Below are 22,544 nucleotides of genomic sequence, written 5' to 3'. Positions count from 1 at the left end.
CCGACAGTCCTCTATAGTTATCACACTCATCTTTTCTACCCTTCTTCTTGTATATAGGTGACACCCAAGACTCTTTCCATTCTGTCGGTACCTTTCCACCGTCCAAGCAATCTTGCATCAGGTATCTCAACCGTTGAAACAGCTTGCAGGTTCCACACTTGATCAACTCAGCAGGGATATTTCCCGGACCTGGAGCTTTATCGTTCTTCAGCTCTCGTACGGCCTTTACCACGTCCTCCATATGGATCTCCAAGTTATGATTATCGTTAGTATACTCCAAGCTTACGCCTCCATCTTGAAATTCAGGTCGCCTTTCTGTCAGTAAATTTTTAAAATACCCCTCCAGTTTATCAATGGATATCGGAGATATTAAGTCACGCTTCATGTCCCTTCGCAGCCCTTTCAGCAACTTCCAGCTCTCAGTGCTTTTCCTTCCTCCTATGTACGTGTCTATTTTGTTACAGCTCCTCTCCCAAGATTCGTTCTTTTTCTTGGTTATGAGCCTTCGTACCTGCGTCTGAGCTTTTTTATACGCCTCTTTGTCTTCTGTTTTTTTAGAGGAAAGGAACTGATGATATTTTTTCCGTTTCTCCTGAATCTCCTTCTCAATTTCTTCGTCCCACCAGTAAGGTTTTTCGCTAACTTTCCTATCATCAGCGACACCAAGAGCTTCCATTGCTGCCGAGTGAATGCAATCCTTCAGGAACTGATACTGCTGTTCGGTATCACCGTCCCTTGATTCGCCCAACTTCTCATCCAAGCGCTTTCCATATAAAGCCCTTTTAAATAAGCTTCAAGCCGTTCAAGCCCAAATAAGCCGTTTCATAAATAAGCTTTCAAATAAATTTCATTTATCTGAAAGCTACCTTTCGGTACGTTGCTCCTTCATTTCCGGTCGGCTCTAAGAGGTTTGGTCGGCTTTTGGTACGTTAGCCCCTCATTTCCGGTCGAAGCTAACGAGACGTCCAAGCTAGGCCCGGACCAAACTTGCGGTTCAAGTCCCTCTAAACGGCCTTAAGAACGCCTTCAATTCAATGCTTCTGCACTAAATACAGCAAAGTATATCGAAATGTATGCTAGGTGTACGATTGGTGGTATCCACGCCTTCTTGAAGGCGCTTCTTTTTGTCGGCTCGGTCGGCGTAGAGTGCACATTAGCTAGCGCCTACGAGACCGTGTGAATACTTCACGCATTGCACCAAACGGCTGGTCGGCTCGGTCGGCGTACTGCCGTGATAACGAAGAGAGCCGTTAGTGCAAAATTTTCAAAATCGAGTTTTCTTCCAAATTCGTCTGAACTCTTTTAGATGAAATTACTGAGACAGCTAAAACAGCAAAATTCGTCCTAATTTAATGAAAACGAGACGTATGAAAAAGCCGCAAGTGCACTGAAAAGACATAGTTTTTTTCAAGACAGCCATAGGTGCATGAGAGCCAATGAAAACCGTGCGTTCAAGAGGAATGCCGCCCTCATCTGCCGATTTTTAACCTGAAAATGTGTTTGCTGTGTGTCCAACACGCTAACACAAAAACACGCAGAAGATATCACTCACGGCTGTCTTGCCAAATGCTAACCTAACATGAAACTGAATTTTACCTTTTTCGTGTACTTTAAAATAAAATCGGTCGAGTTTTAATCCCTCAAATGATTTCTAAGAGTCTATCGAATGATTGGTTGCGATTTGACAAGGAACGGAGGCATCTTTTAATAAAATGTCAGAAGCTTCTAGGCCCATTTTCTCAATACTTCATTTTTGCACTTACGGCTCTCTTCGCTATCACGGCAGAAAGCCCGTAAGTACGGCTTTCTCGGCCGGAGTTTCTTTACTGAAAAAAAACTCGGTGTATTTACTAAGGAAAGGGTAAAATTACCAAGAATTCAGGGTTCTATTTGATCCCGAATTTTTCTTGGTAAAATCACAATTATTTTATGGAATTGGTAATTTTACAGAGAAATCTCGGTAAAATTATTGAACTCTCTCGTTAAATTTACTGGACCTTGGTAAAAACGCCAATATTTTTTATCGACTGTGGTAGAATTACCGAGATAAAATGGCAAAGTTACCGGGAATTGATTACTAATAAAAGTGGTATTCTTACCTGGAAAAAACAGTAAAAATACCGGTTTTTAGGTAAGCTCTAGTCTGTCTGGGTAAAATTACCAATAATTGGTAAAAAAAGTGAGATGGTAAAGGTACCAACAGACCTTGGTAAAAACGCCGAGAATTTTTTTTCAGTGCCCAAATGATTTCTAAGAGTCTATCAAATGATTGGTTGCGATTTGACAAAGAATGGAGGCTTCTTTTAATAAAATGTTCCACTCTGCCATTTTCTCAAACCTACATTTTTGCACTTACGGCTGTCTTCGCTATCACGGAAGAAAGCCCGTAAGTACGGCTTCCTCGGCCGGAGTTTCTTTCCAGCGAATGCGCCGGAGGCCGGTGGACGGGATTTCGGAGACGACGCGGCAAGGCTGGCGGTGGCGGAAACTGGAGACTGGACCACTAGACCACTCGGCCAGTTGGCCACTTATTAGTCGCTCTCGAGACTCGACCGCGGACACCGCCACCGGTCGCCGGACGGACGCCGCGCCGAAGACGACGGCCAACGTGAAGGATGGAGAAGACCACCGGTTTCAACTTCAAGTTTCAAGTTCACTTCTCCTCCGGCCGAACCCTCCGCCACCCCCCTCCCCCCTCGCTCACTCGCTCCAGTGTTACAGATCAAACGGAATGAGCTCGGTTTCACGCATCGGGACCAGAGACGAGGGCCGCTGCGCTAAGGAAGAACGTCGTATGAACACTCAGGCGTTGCCAAGTTTCCTCCGATAAAAACCGAATTTATTGGGAAATTTGCGAATATTATTTTCCAAAATTCTCAGACAATTTTGTACGCAATTCAATCTATAATATCTGAAAATTTCCAGGAAAAATATGCAGGAATGTTGTCAGAAAGACGTGTTTTATCAAGGGAAATTTGGCAACTCTCGAATGTTCATACGGCGTTCTTCCTTAGCACGGCAGAGTGCTGCTGTGCTAAGGAAAAACGCCGTATGAACACTCAGGCGTTGCCAAATTTACCTTCGTAAATCACGAATGAAGAATAATTTTTTATCGCTTCATCTGAAAGTGCTTCAAGAGCTGATTTCGCAGTATTTTTTATAATTTTTTTCTGATATGGGAAATAGTATAAAAATAGATTTAAAAGTGAGAAAATGCACCGCCTTGTGACGTCATCTGGCGGCATTTCCCATTGAAACACATGTATTTTAGCAGATTAGATCATTTTGTCATATCTTCTTCAATAATTGTTCAGTTCATGAACCAAGGGTATCCTCGTGTTCAGTTCGCCCGGTAGTTTCCACAGAAACAAGAAATTCATCAAATTTCGGACACCTGCAAATTCTCTATTTTCGGGAAAGTTTGTTAATAATTCTCTTCCAATTTATCAGGCAATCTTTTTCTCAATTTTATCTAAAATATATAAAAATATCAATGAAAAATATGCACCAGCTTCCGCAAAAATACACGTTTTCATCGGGGAAATCTGGCAACTCTCGAATGTTCATACGGCGTTTTCCCATAGAAATGGGAAATCAGCATTTGAGGGGCTTGGAGGACAAAGCGTATAAGTGCAGTTTTGAAAAATGAAAGTATTATTGATTTTAAGTAAAACTAGTCTTCATGCATATTTTGCGAAAAATTTGCTCCCAAATTACAATTTTTAAGCATCGAAAAGTCAGTTTGCACTTTCTTTCCGCCATAAAGATCCGTGTAATTTCGAAACTTTAAACACGTAGTTCTCTACATGGCAAAAACTGCACTTATGCGTTTTGTCCTCGGAGCCCCTCATTTGCAGTTTCAAGTAGAATCAGTCAATTTTATCCTCTCAATCACAAAAAAAATATGTTTATACAGGTCAGGTCGTAAGGTAAGTCTCTATTAATAAAAAGTCCTCGTCGCATGCGCGATGCGTGTAAAAAGCTACTCAGGAAACTTGAAAAACTATTTCGATTATGAAGAATAAGAATAAAATTGACCTTCTGAGATCCGGCGTTCAGCGGTAGATGAAACGACATGGTTTGAGAGAAAAAGATGGCTCACATTATTTTCTCCTAGGAAAGGAAATTGAAAAAAAAAAAAAAAAACCAAAAAAGCATATCTCCAGCCTGGTCTAAAATTTCAATGTCATTCATTTGCATGTGAGGCGAGAGGAAGATAATGAATCCGCTAAGTAATGAATCTTTAATGCTTTTTAGTGCGGAAAGAATCGAAGAAAAAATCGAGCGGTCAGTAACAAACGATTTTCCTCGTACTTTAATTTAATCAAACTCGCGTTATTGTTTCATAAACGGATTAAGAGCGACAGGAAATATCTAGTTCAAAGAGATATATCTCGTGAGAAAAATCTCTCTCATAAAAAAGAGTCACTTGTGGCTTTAAATACAAATAATAATGTTAGACTTCTTTCTTAATCTCAAAATGTGCCAGTATTGCTTATTTATAGTCACAGATAGAATGTCGACGACCGATGTGCAAAACCACGTATCTTTGCTTGTAACGTTATAAAATTTCTTTTGTGCTTTATTTGTTATTTCGAAAGCTATTTGTAATTTCTTGAGATATTCTTTGATTTTTCTTCTCTGTTTACAGAATTATTCCGTAAAAAATTCAAGTTGGCTTTGCTTCTCTCGGAAAAAATAAAATAATTGCTGAAATTTAAACATCACAATATAGATGGGTGGTTTCACATTTTGGCCAGCGACATTATTGTCTGCTATCTTATTCAGAGCTCTTCGCATTCTAAGAGCTCGAAAGTTTCCATCAGAGTATGTTAGATTACTGTAGAATGATGTTAAATATGATCAAACTTAATCTAACCGCGGTTATGTTTTCTATAATTATAATATACTTTACGTTATATATTTTTCTCACTTGTCCGGTATTCTGCCCGTTCGAAGGAATAACGCCGTATGAGCCTTCGGTCGTTGCCAAGTTTTGTTTGATAAAACACGGATTTTCTGGGAAACCTGTGATTGCTTTTCACCCATCGTCTCAGAAAATTTAACTCCTAATTTAAAAAGAAGGATCTGGAAATGTCAGAGAAAAAGAATCATAACTCTTCTAAAAAATAATTTATAATTTAATAATTAGTATAATAATTTAATAATTTTAGCAAGCGAAACTTTGCAACCTCCGAAAACTTATAAGTGCGGAGTTTTTCCTTAGCGTGGCAGTATAATCGCCGCACAGTAGATCGAGTTAATCTGAGAGAGCGGACTTGAAATTTTTGACTAAAACTGCAAATTTTGATGTATATTCCGTCACATTTTAAATTTGAAGGGGTGCTCTTATTAGAAAATTTGTCAAGGAAACCAATGGTACCACTTTCAGAATCTCAACGTTTTGTATAAACGGAGTTATGAGCTTTTAATGTTTCCAAATTTTGTGCAACCACTCCTATTAACTCGATCTACCGTGCGCCGAGATTTCAGATGTACTGCGTTCCGTTTCCTTTTGATTGAATTATGAAAAAAACGTGATGAAATCATATTTTTTCATTAGCATTACGGTGGTAAATGAATACGCGCTTAGTGGCTGAGTTACGGGGAAAACTTTTCTGCCGTACTAAGGAAAAACGCCGTATGAACCTTCAGGCGTTGCCAAATTTCCTTGGATAAAAAAAGTATCTCCTGGTAAATTTATGAATATTTTGCTTCCAACTTTTTAGATAATTTTGTTCGTAATTTCAGCTAAAGTTCCTGAAAATTTCAAGGAAAAATATTTATAACTTACCCCAAAAATTTGCATTTGATCGAAGGGAATTTGGCAATTCTCAAATGTTCATACGGCGTTTTTCCTTAGCACGGCAGTTTTGGTCCCACTGGTGGTGAAGATGATGGTAAAGCCATCAATTGATGGTGACCTTCACGATATTTAGTTAAATGTTCGAACAGAGATGAAGAATATTTTTCCGAGCATCTTCGCAAAGTTATCAAGTTGGAAGTCGTAAAATGTCCGAGAATCAAGTCTGTTCTCTCATTGGACGGTATCAGTGTTTTTTGTTCCAGGGGTATTTCAAGGACTCCCTATTTTATTTTAAAGACTGCGACGGAGAGATACAACACGCATCCAAAATGCGACCATTTTCGTTTTTCCTCTTTCAATTTGATAGAGGAAAGAAGCAGGGAAAATATCAGAAAATGAAAAAGGAATATTACGCAATGACGTGAGAGAGACAGAGAGAGAGTCACGGCACATTTTCCGGATAATTAATGTATTGTTTTTAGAGTAGATCGAAAGGAAAACGCAGCATTTTTCTTCCCCAACAAGTCATTAAAGAAAAATTCCAATTTCTCTGTTTCGATGTTTCGAGTTTGCTCGTGCGTTTTCAGAGGAACCAAAGATATGTGGAGAAGAAGGGGCGTGTCCGTCAGTCGAGGGCCGTAAGGATGAATGGGAATCATAAAGCGCCAGTGACGTCAGCGGCGACTCGAAACTCGAAACAGCCGCCACGGCTCTGTCTCAGAGTCATCAACTCATGAGCCCTGCCCACAACGCTCTTTTGCCATGTCCACGGCTCATAAGTGCCGCAACCAGCTGGCACATAGTTCCGTTTGCCGGAATGTAAAATCCCGCTTTTCCATTTCTCCGAAGGTAATCACGCCCACTTTTTTGCAACTGTTTCTTGTCCAGCTTTTTAGACCACACCCCACCTTTTCTATAAGTCTATAGTTCCGTTTGGCAGAAATACGTTCATATTCGGTAATTGTCCATGACGAAATGGACTCAAGCATTATACTGGATACTCTAAAATTTCGAATTTTTTTGGGGGGAAAGCCCTTAGACCCCCTCTCCCAGCTCCTCCTCCCTAAGCTCGGAAGTGTTTGGAATCGCTTATATTGATTGAATTTTCGCCAAAACAGCTTTTGTTCCAATTTTTCGAAACCTCTCCTGTGGGCTGATTAATTTAAAATGATAGACAAAGCAATAGACAAAGAAGACAAAAAGGATATGGAGGGATCCTATTGGTGGAAGCGAGTGGTTGCAATGGACAAAGGACGCACGTAATAGACTAACTAACGGCAACCCACGAGACACCCCATAGTCCCATAGTTAGTCCATCATTCACCCCCTTAGTCTATAAGAACCACCCATTTAACCAATAGGGTGGCTCTATACTCCTTACGTCTTCTTTGTCTATAGCTTTGTCTATAAATTTCAATAATCAGCCCGCTGAAAATGCATCTTTCAGTGTCCATACTCTTCCTATAATGGCACTTACTTAAAATAGCAATGATACTATAATTCTGCAGGAAAGTGGACATATTTATGTTAGAGTTCCTATATAGGGAGAGTATACATCATTTACACCCTTAGTCTTTAAGAACCACCCATTTCAACCAATCGGATCGTTCTATACTCCTTATGTCTTGTTTGTCTATAGCTTTGTCTATCAATTTCAATAACAACCTGCTGTTTTTGGAAACGGGAGGATGCAATAGACAAAAGAGGACAAATTATTTTTATATTGCAAATATGCTTGGAGACTTTAACGCCAATTTAGGAGTGTAGAGAGTCGAGTTATACGGTGAGTCATAATGAGCTGCCGGAGAGGAGGCAATTTAGTAACTTTGAAGTCATTTGCTCTGTTTCAATTTTGCGTCTAATTATTGAAACTGATAGACAAAGCGATAGACAAAGAAGACAAACTGTAAACGAAGCGATCCTATTGGTGGAAATGGGTGATTGTAATGGACAAATGAGGTAATTAATAGCTTAGTCAACGGCAACCCAAGAGGTACCTTGTTGTTAGTCCATCATTTTCCCCCTTGGTCTATAACAACCACCCGTTCCAACCAGTAGGATCGCTCCATGCTTCCTATGTCTTCTATGTCAATCGCTTTGTCTATCAATTGGACGTATGTCTGTCAAACGGAACTAAGCGCCATCGGGGTAGGAAGGTAGAGGGGGCTTGGATTGGCGGCGGAACCGGGCGTCGGGCTCATTCGTTCTTATACTCGCAATGATTTTCCATGGCGCTAAGTTCCGTTTGACAGAACGCGCTATCCGGGATTCTAATTCCTCAAAAGGAACTCAAATTGGCGCTTAGTTCCGTTTGACAGAAATACTTCCAAATGAGGTAATTATAGCTTAGTCAACGGCAACCCAAGAGGTACCTTGTAGCTAGTCCATCACATTCCCTCTTAGTCTATAACAACCACCCGTTCCAACCAGCGGGCCGATTATGGAAATTGATAGACAAAGCTATAGACAAAGAAGACAAAAGGGATTTGGAGGGATCCTATTGAAGGAAGTGGGTGGTTGCAATGGACCAAGGAGGAAAGGAGTAGACTAACTAACGGCAACCCACGAGAGACCCTTTAGTTAGTTCATCATTTACCCTCTTAGACTGTAGGAACCACCCATTTTAACCAATAGAATCGCTCCGTACTCCCTATGTCTCCTTTGTCCATAGCTTTGTCTATCAGTTTCAATAATCGGACCGCTTCCATGTTTCCTATGTCTTCTATGTCCATCGCTTTGTCTATCAATTGGACGTATTTATGCGAAAAGGAGATATGTGGAAGTGGAAAGATGGGGTGTGCTCGTTAGTGGTCGGGCCATAAGAATGAATGGGGAATATAAAGCGCCAGTGACGTCAGCGGCAATGAAGGAGACCACGCACGAGCCGGGGATCATCGTCGGGGCGCTGTAACTCATGAGCCCTGTCCACAACGCTCTCTTGCCATGCCCGCGGCTCATGAGTTAGCATATTTTGGCGTTTAGCTCCTTTTGATTTAATGTCAAATCCCGCTTCTCAATTTTCTCAAAAGGAGCTATATCCACTTTTACATTGTTTCTTATGACCCAACTAACGAGCACACCCCATCTTTCCATTTCCACATATCTCCTTTTAGCATAAATACGTCCAATTTCAATAATCTTCCCGCTGGAGTAGGTAACTCCGGGATGCTCACCCCGGGCAGTGGTCCAGGTGGACGGCGCTTGGTGACGTCATCGACGTGGCTCGCGCCCGGGCGGGTTATTAGCGTCTCGGCGGTGGGACGCCGAGGGCGTAGCTGGCTCGACGCGCGTTGCCCGCTGCTCTCGGCGGCCTGGCGGGCTGGCGGGTCGGCTCGGCGGCGGCTCGGGGGCCGGGGCTTTTCGATTGTTCCCGGCTTTTGGTTTGTCAGTCGCACTCATGCCACGCTGTCGCTCCCCCGCGCCGGTCTCGCTCTAGCGTCCGCCCGGCGGGACCCTCCGTCCGCGTCCGCGTCCGCGTGCCCTCATCCCGATCCCGATGCTCTTCGGCCATGGCCCCCACCCCCCGGCAACGCTGCCTCGGCCTCCTCGCTCTGCTCCTCCGGATCTGCACGGCCGCCGGCCCTAACTCCGTCTCCGGCCCCAGCGGCCCCGCAACCGGCCTCGGACTCGACTTCCGCGCCCCGGACCCGACCCGGGCCAAGGCCCCGCTACCGGCTCCAGACGACATGAGCGTATGTCCAAGTTTACTCACTTTCTGCCTCTTCCGCCTCCGACCAAAGAGAGTGCCCTCAATCCCCTTCCCAACCCAATAAAGTGCTTTCACAACTCCCGTTTCGATATCCTAGTGCTTCTACCCTCAGAGCTACATGATCCGTGTTTGTGTTTTATATTTTTTTCAAAAAAATTTCTCCCTACTCCGTTACTAACCTAATAAAGTGCTTTCACTTGTCTTATTTCAATATCCTGGTGCCTTTACCCTCAGAGCTACATGCTCCGTGTGTATTTTTCATTTTTTCCGAAAAATTCTCGCAACTCCGTTACTAACCTAATAAAGTGCTTTCACATGTCTTTTTTCAATATCCTCGCGTTTCAACCCCTAGAATTACATGCTACGTGTGTGCCCTCCATATAATTATTTTTAAAATCTTGCAATTGAAGAGCTCACCTTCGTTCCTACCTTCACCTCAACCAATGAGTGCCCTCAATCCCCTTCCCAACCCAATAAAGTGCTTTCACAACTCCCGTTTCAATATCCTAGTGCTCCTACCCTCAGAGCTACATGCTCCGTGTGTGTGTTTTATATTTTTTTCAAAAAATTTCTCCCTACTCCGTTACTAACCTAATAAAGTGCTTTCACATGTTTTATTTCAATATCTTGGTGTTCCTACCCCTAGAAATACATGCTATGTGTGTGTGTCTTACATACTTTTTGAGAACATTGCTTTTTTGCATTTTTACATTGCTCCTCGCATATGAAGAGCTCACCTTCGTTCCTACCATCACATCTACCAAAGAGTGCCCTCAATCCCGTTTCTAACCCAATAAAGTGCTTTCACAATTCCCATTTCAATATCCAAGTGCCTCTGCCCTCGCAAGTACATGCTACGTGTGTGTTTTTTTATATTTTTTCTAAAAAAAATTCTCGCAACTCCGTTACTAACCTAATAAAGTGCTTACTCGTGTCTTATTTAAATATATTGGTGCTTCTACCCCTAGAAATACATGCTACGTGTGTGAGTCTTACATGCGTTTTTCTTTTTTTAATCCTCGCATTTGAAGAGCTCACTTTCGCTCCAGCCCTCACCTGGACCAAAAATAGTGCCCTCAATTCCGTTCCTAACCCAAGAAAGTGCTTTCACAACTTCCATTTCAATATCCTCGTACTTCTACCCTCAGAGCTACATTGCTCCGTGTGTGTGTTTTCATTTTTTTTCGATGAAATTCTCGCAACTCCGTTACTAACCTAATAAAGTGCTTTCACATGTTTTATTTCAATATCTTGGTGTTCCTACCCCTAGAAATACATGTTACGTGTGTGTTTTTTTTTTTTATTCTCGCTTTTGAACAGGTCATTTTTGATCTTGCCCTCACTTTGACCAAAAGTAGTGCCCTCAATCCCGTTTCTAATCCAATAGAGTACTTTCACCGCATTTCAATATCCTAGTGCCTTTACCCTCAGAGGTACATGCTGCGTGTGTGTTTTTAATACTTTTTCGAAAAAATTTTCCCAACTCCGTTCCTAACCTAATAAAGTGCTTCCACATGTCTTATTTCAATATCCTCGTGTTTCAACCCCTATAATTACATGCTACGTGTGTGTCTTCCATATAATTATTTTTAAAATTCTTGCAATTGAAGAGGTCACTTCCGCCCCTGCCTTTACCTCCACCAAAGAGTGTCCTCAATTCCGTCTCCAACCCAATAAAGTGCTTTCAAAAGTCGCATTTCAATATCCTAGTGCTTTTATCCTGAGAGCAACATGCTCCGTGTGTGTGTTTTATATTTTTTTCAAAAAATTTCTCCCAACTCCGTTACTAACCTAATTAAGTGCTTTCACATGTCTTATTTCAATATCCTCGTGCTCCTACCCCTAGAAATACATGCTACGTGTGTGTCTTCCATATACTTTTTAAATTCTCGCATTTGAAGAGCTCACTTTCGCTCCTGCCCTCACCTTGACCAAAAATAGTGCCCTCAACCACGTTTCTAACCCAATAAAGTGCTTTCACAAGTCTTTATTGGGCGCTTCTGGGTACCAGATGCGCCCTTTCCAACCGTTCGACTCCCCCGATGTAACATGTACTATACTACATGCCCTTTTGCCTTATGGGTAATGACGCCATTCTGGTACACCCGGGAAAAATTGGATTTTTTTCTGCATCTGGTATTCGTAAAAGTTTTCGTGAAATGTTTTGCTTTTAAGCATAACAATCTCGCACGGACGTTTTACCTGGTTAAAGTATTTTAGGGCCTCCTTATGCTTTAAATACTTATATCCGAGGCAGTACTTTCAGATCGATTTGAAAATATTACGAACAGTCACGTGATCTCTTCATTTTAGTGACGTATTACTGTGCTACTTTGTGATTGGTTCATTTTCTTGGCGCAGCATCGACACGTCAGCTGTTTGCGGCATTGAGCGGAAGGTTTAAGGTTATGTCATGGACCAAGAGAATGAATAAGGACCCCCAACTCCAGTTAGCGGAGACATTAGCGCTGCCTGCGTTCACGCCGTGAATATGGGTCCAGCCAGCGCCGATGTCACCGCCGGCCGGCCGGTCCCTCTCTTCCCCGCGACCCGCGCTTCCCCTCCCCATTGCTGAACTCCTCTTCACGCGGCCCCGCTCCCCCGCGACCTGCGCGCCCTACCTCGCGGCGTCGCGACGCCGCTGTCCGCTAGATCGCGTTGACGCACCAGCTTTAGAGGTTCCGCCGCTCTTTCCCGTCGTCTGATTTACAGTGAATCCTTTATGTTTCCATTCACCACTGACTAAATTCATCACAAAATGCTTGTGGAAAGTTTCAGGACTTCGCGGTCGATCTGAAGTTTTGAAGGGTTTTGCGGTAAAAGAATCCCACTTTAAATTCCAGCTTCGTCAGTCTTCGGGTACATAAGTTGGTAGTAATATGCTTTGACAAAGAAGCGCCCTTCAACGCTTGGGCGTTGGAACTGCTTGTTTCAATATCCTAGTGCTTCTTCCCTCAGGAGTACATGCTACGTGTGCTTCTTATATTTTTCTAAAAAGAATTCTCGAAACTCCGCCACTAACTTAAAAAGTGCTATCATATGTCTTAATTAAATATCCTGGTGTTTCTACCCCAAGAAATACATGCTACATGTGTGCCTTTCATATGTTTTTTCTTCTTTAAATTCTCTTATTTGAAAAGCTCACTTTCGCTCTTACCCTCACTTCGACCAGAAACCGTGCCCTCAATCCCGTTTCTAACCCAATACAGTGCTTTCACAAGTCTCATTTCAATATCCTAGTGTTTCTGCACCCAGGAGTACATGCTATACATTTGTGTTTTTAAACATGTTTTAAAAATCGCATTTTCTGCCTCTTTTGTTCTTGCTTTCTCCTTGACTCTCGACTAGAAAGTGTCCTTAATCCTGTTTCTGACCCAATGAAGTGCTTTCACAAGTTTGATCTCAAAGTACAAGTGTTTTTACCACAAGCGCACTTGACCAAGTGGTTATGGAGCTTTGCCAGCCCTAAATTAATTCCTTATATTGGTTCCTAGAGACCACAATCATAAGCTTCGGAGTGCACTGATGAAGAATATAGTTCCCAATGGGGTTAGTTAATCTGCATAAGATTCAACGAAAGATGGAATTTTTCAATATGAATTTTTTTGTGAAATTTTGACGCACTGCGATATGTTTAACGGCATTATTACCGTTGTGAAATAAGGAAAATATGGACACGTTTATAGTTGAAAACTTCTCTTGACACTGCAAAAATGGTGTCAACTGATTAGGTAATCAGGTTCTAAAAAATAGGTCCTTTTGAAAGTCAGCATGGGATGGGTTCAACTTTTGAAATTCACAAAAATGGTCCGAATAACATTTTTTTTTTTATGTAGGAGGCATAATTAGCTCCTAAAACACTTTGCTTCATTGCTCTTACTCTTGTGAAAATTTAAGCACAAAAATATGCCGCATTTCGCGGAAACTAGCTTTGTCGGGCTTATGAAATTGTAGAATATGAGCAAAAGTAGACTTGGATGATGACTCATTTGAATGAACGGGCATACTCTGTGTAAGCTCTTTTCTTGCAGGCTATTTTCGTATCAGAGACCAGTTTTTCGTCTCTCCACGCCCTTTTCTCTCATCACTACCTTCAAATTTGGGTATAAATTAACAGGAAACATTTAAAAATTACAGATCGTCTGAGTGAATTTTGCTTAAGGCTTCACAATTATGCGTTTTCCTAGTAGTTTTTATGGTTATGTCCGACCAAGCGAATCCATTATGATTTTAGAAAGTTATGATACAGGGCGGTTTGTCTATTCTATATGCCAGCTCAATCAAAACCACGGATTTTTTTTATATGAAGTCTGAAGTTTTTATGAGGATTCGTTAAAATGTGACGGATTTGAGAGGTGCAAACAAGTTTGTGAAAAGCCAGAGTGTGTTTTTATAGAGCAATTGTGTTTCGCGGGTTCATGGTTAAGAGACTAAATGCACTGCATTTCGCAATTCGGAACTATAATTTCTGGCTCAGTTTAGAAACAACGTAGGTACCATTAGTTTCCCTATGCACATTAGTGTTTTTACAGATGAGCCAGATATTGTAGGTCCGAATTGCAAAATGTCTCCCTCGGCAATCCTACAACAACAAACAAGTTTTCGACAATTTTTTTTGCTTTATACTGAACTCTAAAAGAGCATCTTTCAGTCACTTATAAGTTATTCTGGTGTGTTCAGTAAAATTTGAAGAACCTGAGAAAGTACGATTGGTTACAAGAAGGATAGGCTTGGGGACTTTAATGCAAAGGTAGGAAAGTAAGAGTAGGTTTCGATTCACGCGCTTACTGGATGTGGCGTGGCATACTTTGCGATTTATCGATTTATCTGCCATTTAAACCTATGGAAAAGGATCGATAAACACGGTATTTGCAACGAACACCTTAAAAATCGATTCTTTAACACAATTTTAAAGGGGAGAAATCAATAATCGATCATTCACGCCTCGTTTACTGCGGCACCATGTGCATCGCACCCACTGTCAACTTGAAATTAATTTGTGGCTTGATATTCTTGATGCTCTCCTGTTCGGAATATTTTCCAAGGAAATTCCTGTCGTTGATTTTCAAAAGTTTATGGCATCTACCATCTTGAAAGGGGCTCCAGATTTTCAGCGTTGAATAAATGGACCACATTTTGCAACAAGGAACTACTATTCCCAGCTCATTTTAAGAACAATGTATTTACCATTTATTTTCATGTAAAGATAGGTGCTTTCATGGATGAGCCAGAATTAGTGACTCCTTATTGCAAGATGAGGTCCGATTCTACCGTGCTAAGGAAAAACGCCGTATGAACATTCGAAAGTTGCCAAATTTCCTCAGATAAAATTATTATTTTCGGGAAAAGTTGTACATATTTTTCTTTGAAATTTTCGCGAATTTTAGGTAAAATTGCGCAAAAAAGCATCTAAAATTCTGAAAAGAAGATTAAGAAATTTGAGTTTTATCGAAGGAGATTTGGTAATGCCTGAAGGTTCATACGGCGTTCCTCCTCGGCACGGCAGAATTGGTAAATGAATTACTATCCTTTTTCTCCGCTTTAATGCAACATCATTTGTATGAGATACAGTCAAATTATTTTCACATCGACTTTGGAACGTCTTTTCTCCCATTTATAAAAAAAAGAATACTGTAAACAAAAAATTAAGTTCATCGGCCGATCCCACACGTGATCACATGAGTGGAGCACAGGTAAAGGCTCGGTCAACAAACTGATTAAGTCAGCGATTACGAAGGAGAAAGACGGAAAAAACTGATCAAATGAATCAGTAGGTTCCAACCAGTTTTCAGTTTTGGTTCTGTTTTCTCGGATGTTTCTCTCTCGTTCCTTGTCCGTTGAACCATTCGGCAGACTCCTCTCAGTGGCGTGGCGTGTTTTACGATGTATCGATTGATCCGTCATTTAAACCTATGGATAAGGATCGATATTTAGGGTGATCGCAGCGGACACCTTAAAAATCGATACTTTTCCATAGCTTCAAATGGGGAAATATCGATAATCGATCATTCACGCCTCGCCATTGACTCTTTTCCTCCTTGCGATCGGCCCATCTCGACCTCAAGACGCATTTCGTTGGCAGTCGTGAAAAGTTGCGCTGTGATTCTTATTTTCTGTTGGAAACTTCTAGAAAGCACTTTCATAAAGGGTATATATGTCTAATACATTCTAATAAAACAGGGTGTCCCAAAAAACCGGTGTACTCCCTCAAAATTTTTACCACATTCATATTTTGACACCAGAATTTTGGTTTATGCATCAATGTGAATTGCTTTTGAGACCCCCTAAAATTTTCAGAGGCGACTCACGGAAAGGGGGGGGGGGTGTGGACTCTTTTTTTCAAATGGCGACCCCCTTGAACCTTGTTTAGAAGAATGGAAGGGGAGAAGAACCCCTTGAAAAGAACCTTGTTGCATACAAACCCTATGCACATAGTTCCTTTTAGCATAAATACGCCCAGTTGTTAGCCAACCTAGCCATGAGGCGCGTGAATCAAAACTTTTTCTTTCTTTTCTACCCTTGCGTTAAAGTCTCCAAGGCATCATTTTCTACCCAAGTATGAATGAAAACTTTAAATGCGATTTCCTGGAACCTGCTCTTTTCGCCATATGCTGTTTTACTATCATACTCTGAAGCATCTAAGGAGAGAAATAGCTTCTTTACACATTTTAAAAAATATAAATTGTTACATACTACGCAAATTGGCAATGACTTTTCCGGATATCACGAAAATGCTTCATGTTTCACTGAATCATTTCCAATAAAAAAAAACATGATAGTTATTGAGTATTGAAATGTCATCAATCTTTAGTGAGGAGAAGAATGTGAATTCTTTTTTGAAACGCCAAAACAAAATGCTAATATTGACAACTTAATCAGCGTTTTGAGCTACCGAAGCCTTATGCGGTCCTGAGGAATGAAAATAATTTGCTTCTGGAAAGAGCTCAGCTCAGTAACAAAAACTCCGTCGATTAGCAGCAAGGTTTGAGGGTCCGTTTTCATTATAAAGAGGTATAGTTTGGGAAATTGAGGCATTTCATTTTGGCATAACTTTCTACTTGTTCATTTTCAGTCAACATGTATGGGTTTAAACTGTCAAAAAGCTCCCTTCAATACCGTGGAAGTTATGGGCTATTAAGGTCTTGCGAGACTTTGGATCACCCTGTATGACTTGCGTACGAGACGCACAATATTTCAACATGAGGCGCAGATAGGGTATTCCCTAAAATCATGTTTGTGTCTTTCCCTTTGGAATGTGGACGGCGGGTGAAAAATTTCGGATTGTTTTTCGCGAATGAAAGTGAATCACCATATTTCCCCGTGGAAATCCTCGTGCAAGAATCAACGAACAATCCCGAAAAATTGAATAATTAAAGTACGCTTGTTCAAATCAAGTCCTATTTTTAATCCCGGAATTTTCCGCTCCTCGGTTTCCCGGACCGTTTCATGCCGCACAACGATTCGAGTCAATGATAGTGGTCAGACATTAATTTTTCTAGTAAAACTGCAAATTTAGGTGTGTATTTTGTCAAATTTTAAATTTTCAGAGGTCTCTTGTCAAATTTTAAATTTTCAGAGGCTCTTGATGGATAAATACTGCCAAAATATAGTTACACGGAGAAAAAAACCTCGTGCGTGGGACCCGAAGTTTAGGTCATATGGATCTCTGAAGCTTTCAGATTGAGCATCTGAACACCTAAGGTCTAGCTGTCGAGGTTCGAATCACATATCTGGAACTTCAGTTCTTACATCTGAAGTACTTCAGTTGTGAGAACCGAAGTTTTTCGGATGTGAGAACCGAAGTACTTCAGATGTAAGAACTGAAGTTTCAGATGTGTGATCCAAACCTCAGCAGCTGGACCTTAAGTGTTCGGATGCTCAATCCGAAAACTTCGGAGATCCATATGACCTAAACTTCGGGCCCCACGCACGAAGTTTTTTTCTCCGTGTACATGGACCGAGCAGGACGGTCGATGTTTGACACTGAATAATACTGTCGAACTTTTTCTCTACGAGTCCTGAGAATACTTTTCCCCTGATGACGGCCAAGGCTCATTTTGATCATTATAATAACGGCTCGTGGGAATTCTGACGTATACCGCGGCCCCAGACTCGGGGGAACTCGGGAACATTTTTGAAATTCCTCCGAACCGCAAGCTCGCCCACGCTCGACGACGCTCCCGCGTTAAGGAAAACCGACTTAAGTACGTCCAAACGTTGCCAAGTTTCTTATCCGGGAATACGATTTTCCGGTAAACTTCAGAATTTTTCTCCCTGAATTTTTCCCCCGGAAGTTTATCTGTACTTCAAACTAGTATCTCTGAAAATTTTCCTGAATGATCTAAACCTTCCGTGAGATTATACATTTTATCCGAAAAATTTGACATTCGAGTGCTGTTACGGTGTTCTTCCTCAGCACGGCGGAACGAGGTAGGTGCTTGGATGACAAAAAGACCTAACTATATTTTGGGAAGAGCCCGGGAAACCATTGAGTTATATGGACGAGAGGGTTCATATCGAGGTATAGCTACGCCCTTTCGTCCTTTCGTCCAGCTCGGGAGGGCGACGACTTTTTTCAATCCAGTGGCGTGGCGTGCTTTGCAATATATCGATTGATTTGCCATTTAAACCTATGGCAAAGGATCGATAAACAGGATGTTCGCAACGAACACCTGAATAATCGATTCTTTACCATTGCTTCAAATGGGAAAATATCGATAATCGATCATTGACGCTTCGCCATTGTTTCAATCTCTACTCACTGTTCCGTGAATTCATGTTTTCGCGGTTAAAGATATGTTACCGGAAATGATCGTACCTTTTTTTATGATTCATTCAGTCGAAGGCATCAATCCGTCGCTTGGCTGACATAAGGGCGTAACCACACATTGAGATGAGCCCGGAAAAGCATTGAAATGTAGGGAAGACAGGGTTCATTGCAGGGTGTAGTTATGCCCTTATGTCAGGTAGGCGATGAATCGTCCAATGATTTGTAAGTGTACTCGAAAAAAGCGGCAAAATCCAGAAAAAGTCAGTTCATAAGTGGGTACAAAGGCTAGGCCCATCTTTTTTTAGTCTAGCCGAAGATTGCTAAAATTATGTACGGTGGAAATCGAATAATAATGACCTTGAAAGGACCAGCCTTTTCCGTCGTTATAGCCGATAGTTGTTATTACAGATAGTTAGATTTTTAGGCACTCTCCTCACACTGAATAGCAGAGAGTAAAGCTGTGCTAACGTTAGGGTCTAAAGATGAGTATGTTGGAGTTTTCTTTCCAACGTGCGTTGAAAATTCAGCATTAAGTTAAAAAAAAAAAAACAAACTCCAACATACTTACGACCCGTGCGTCCACCGCAATTAGTTTGTCTAAAGACGAGGTTTCCTTATTTGCAGGAGAAGAAACACCACTATTTTCACATCACATTTTCATTTTTTATTTATTTATTTATTTTATTGGTGTGTGCACTGTTTGTCACATGCGGTATGCACTCGTCAGAAATTGCACGCATCGCGAGCGATAGGTCTAAAATCGATAAGTTACGAATATTCAACGATAAAGCGCGCAACTTGGTGTGACCGGCCGTTTGGTGCAATGCGTAAAGTATTCACACGGTCTCGTAGGCGCCAACTAATGTGCACTCTACGCCGACCGAGCCGGCTGGCTGTTTTGCGCAATGCGTGTAGTATTACCGCAGTCTTGTAGGCAATAATGTGCGTTACAGGTGACACGCCGACCGCACTGTGTTGGGCGCTATTATTCAAACGGTCGGAGTTGAGCAGTTCTCATCTTTCTTGGTTGTTTGTGCCGACGCACGACGGTCGAAGACCTGTCACAAGGCGGGAAATAAGAAATAAAAAAATGAAAATAACTAGATAGTAAGGTGGAGTCTTTGCGCAAAATGAATCGATTTTTCTCATTTAAAACGTGTTATATAAAATCTAACTAATTTTCTTCTCTCGATTTACATATGTAGCGATAGTCTTAAACAGAGAGCATTACAAGTGCATTGCCTCGCTGGGCAATGCTCCGGTCGTTGTAGCCGATGGCCTAGCCCAAATTTTGAGGAAAGTCCGTCTTTAAGGACGATATGTCGCTATATGCGATGTCGTCATAAAAAGTACGTAAATACATTGGTTAAATCGGAGTTCAGCCGGGACCGGTCGAATCGGGGCGTTATGCCCGACGGGTCGTTATGTGTCAAACGTCGTTTTATCGATATCCATTGCACTCCATCAAAAAATTATTTATCTATCCATTAGTGGTCCAGGATACAGGGTAGTAACGGATTCTAGGATAAAAGCTGTGACTTGGAGGCTTTCGCCGGGGACCAAGAATAAAAAAAGGGAAATAAGGATAAATGATATAACAGCACACCTACATATCTATTACGATAGGTTTCAGAGCAGACAAATATAAACTCGTGGCTCTTTAATCTTTTTTAGAGAGGGTCCCAAGTTGTTCGTTTGATATCCATAAAATATATTTGGTTAAACGTTCTAGCCCTTTTATTCTCAGCAGATGCTCTACACCTCTAAAATGAATGGTATACAAATTTAAAAAATCACATTAAAAGTGGTAAATTCCTACTTGAAATTTGATCCGACCTGGGTTTTTCACACAAGATTTTTCGGGAGAGTCCATCGCGAATCCTTCTCCCTCCATAATGATTCAGTCAAATACCATCTTCTATTTTAAGAGTTTTGAGAATTCAAATTGTTCATCTTAGCAATAAAGTTTAATTATTATAGTTACCTAGTCAAAACGTTAAATACTTCACTTTTCTTTGTGTTTTCGTTTACTGAGGCAGAATTTCAAAAGAAAAATATTCGCAGGTTTTTTTCGTTTTTTTTTTCGCTCTTTTTTTTCTAGTATACACTGAAAAAAAACACATTGGATCTAGAGTCCAGACTCTTGAAAACATTGACAAGAAAAAATACTCTTGATTCAATCGGATTTTTGCTTGAATCAATACAAAATCCGCTTAAATTAAGAGGCTTGGTTCTTGATTTAAGCTAGATTCTGATTGAATCAAGAGTACTTTGTCTTGTGTTTTTTTTCCAGTGTAATATGAACAATCTACGAAAAGATGTCTCGATTCCTGATCACTTTATCTGTCGCACCGCCCCACATGCAAAAAAAAAGCACATAGACGTGTAACGCTTTTACTTGATTCTTTACTGACCGTTCCCTCGTCTCGGAAACTGAACTATGCACAGAATAAACGGAATTCGGACAACAGCGCCAGAGTTGCCAGATCGTTGGGGATTCCCGAGACTTTCCCCGATAGCGAGTTGGAAACGTTAATGCCGTTGCAGGAGGTTTGGCAACGTTCCACGGGATGCTCCTCAGGTCCAGCTCCGGTTTTGCAGGTTATCCGGTGTCTGCATGACGCACGCTACGAATTCCAGGCGACGCGTGCCGCTCCGCACGCATCCGGTGTCCGGCAGGGTTGTCACATTGGGCAGGAAAAATCCGGTTTATTGTGAAAGTTCAAAGTTAGGAAGAAAAGAGGGAAATGAGGAAACAGGGCCCAGACACATGAGAGGCCGTTCAAAATTCCGTAACTTGCTGGGAGGGGAAGGGGGAGAGGTGGAAGCTCTCCAAGAAGAACTCGAATTTTTTTTGAAACGTGAAATTTTGGAACGGTGACATGGCGTGCTTTGCGATATATCGATTGATCTGCCGTTTAAACCCGTGGAAAAGAATCGATAAACAAGGTGTTCGCAACACCTTAATAATCGATACTTTACCATAACTTCAAATGGGGAAAAATCGATAATCGATCATTCACGCCTCGCCACTGGTTTGGAAGAAAGGGGGAGGGGGGACAGAAAATAGGACTGTGAAATCCAAGGGACTGTTCAAGTATAATACGTAAGCTATTGGTGGGAGGGAGAGGGTCTCAGCTTTCCAAGGGAAAATAGAATTTTTTGTGAAAGTTCAAAGTTAGGGAGAAAAGGTTGACATGAGGAAATAGGACCGAGGCACATGAGGGGTCGTTCAAAATTATGAAGGCTGCTGAGAGGGGATGCGGGGTTTAAATTAAGTTTGAACTTTCCTTCTGCCACAAGGATCCATGTAATTTTGATACTTCAAACACGTATTTCTCGAAACAGCAAAAACAGCACCTGTGCGCCTTATCCTCCAAGTCCCTTAAATATTCCCGTTTATTCATTTGTTTATGAGATTTGGTTACTGCTGTAATTTGTCTTTTAGAAGTCATTACATTTTCCCCGAGACTTCAAGTTCAGTGCATTAAGCGTCTTTTTATGTAGTCGAGATTTTTTGTGGAGAAAAATACTCTCGTTCCTGAACAGAACATACATTTGATGTTAGTCTCTTCGATCTGATGATATGCAACTTTGTCGATTCAGCCTATACGAGCGATAAGAGTGGTGTATGTGAGGAGTCACTGATCGTTCTGTAATCTGCATTTTAGGTGGTCCTTGTATGAAGGGCTATCATTCAATTAACATAATTTCGTTGGTTATTACTCAGGATTACTTCAAATTGAACTTGCGATTGATATGTCCCCGAAATACAATAATAGCTTCCGCAAGAGCCTCAACTCACTTAGATGAGATGCGGATATGACAACAGGAAATTGCGGAAACTCGGAACTAATGGGTTATGCCGAAACCGCAACAATGACTGATTATTGACATTGATAGACAAAGCTATAGACAAAAAGGATGTAAGGAGTATGGAGCTATCCTAATGGTTGAAATGTGCGGTTCCTATAGACCAAAGGAGAAAATGATAGACTAACTGTCGGGTTTCTCGTGGGTTGCCGTTGGTTAGTCTATTACCTACGTTCTATGCCCATTGTAACCACCCGCTTCCACCAATAGGATCCATCCATATCCCTTTTGTCTTCTTTGTCTATAGCTTTGTCTATTAATTTCAAAAATCGGCCCGCAGCTGACTGATTATTGAAATTGTTAGACAAAGCGATAGACAAAGAAGACATAAGGAGTATATAGCGATCCTATTGGCTGAAACGGGTGATTTTTTCGACTAAGGGAAA

At 41.3% G+C, this 22,544-nt stretch overlaps 1 protein-coding gene across 1 annotated transcript in view; it reads left to right on the top strand.

Moving 5' to 3' along the window:
• Window positions 1-9,048: 9,048 nt before the first annotated feature.
• The window catches only part of LOC109034182 (lipase 3), a gene marked incomplete in the record, with an annotated part of 69,221 nt that continues 55,725 nt past the window's right edge, over window positions 9,049-22,544 (top strand). Inside the window, 1 exon segment of the mRNA XM_072304506.1 lies at window positions 9,049-9,498. Within this exon segment, the coding sequence (XP_072160607.1) occupies window positions 9,316-9,498 (183 nt within the window).

Source organism: Bemisia tabaci, chromosome 9 (assembly GCF_918797505.1).
Source record: "Bemisia tabaci chromosome 9, PGI_BMITA_v3".
Lineage (NCBI taxonomy): Eukaryota > Metazoa > Arthropoda > Insecta > Hemiptera > Aleyrodidae > Bemisia > Bemisia tabaci.
The sequence above is the reverse complement of the archived record's forward strand: the minus strand, read 5'-3'. Positions and strand labels throughout refer to the sequence as shown.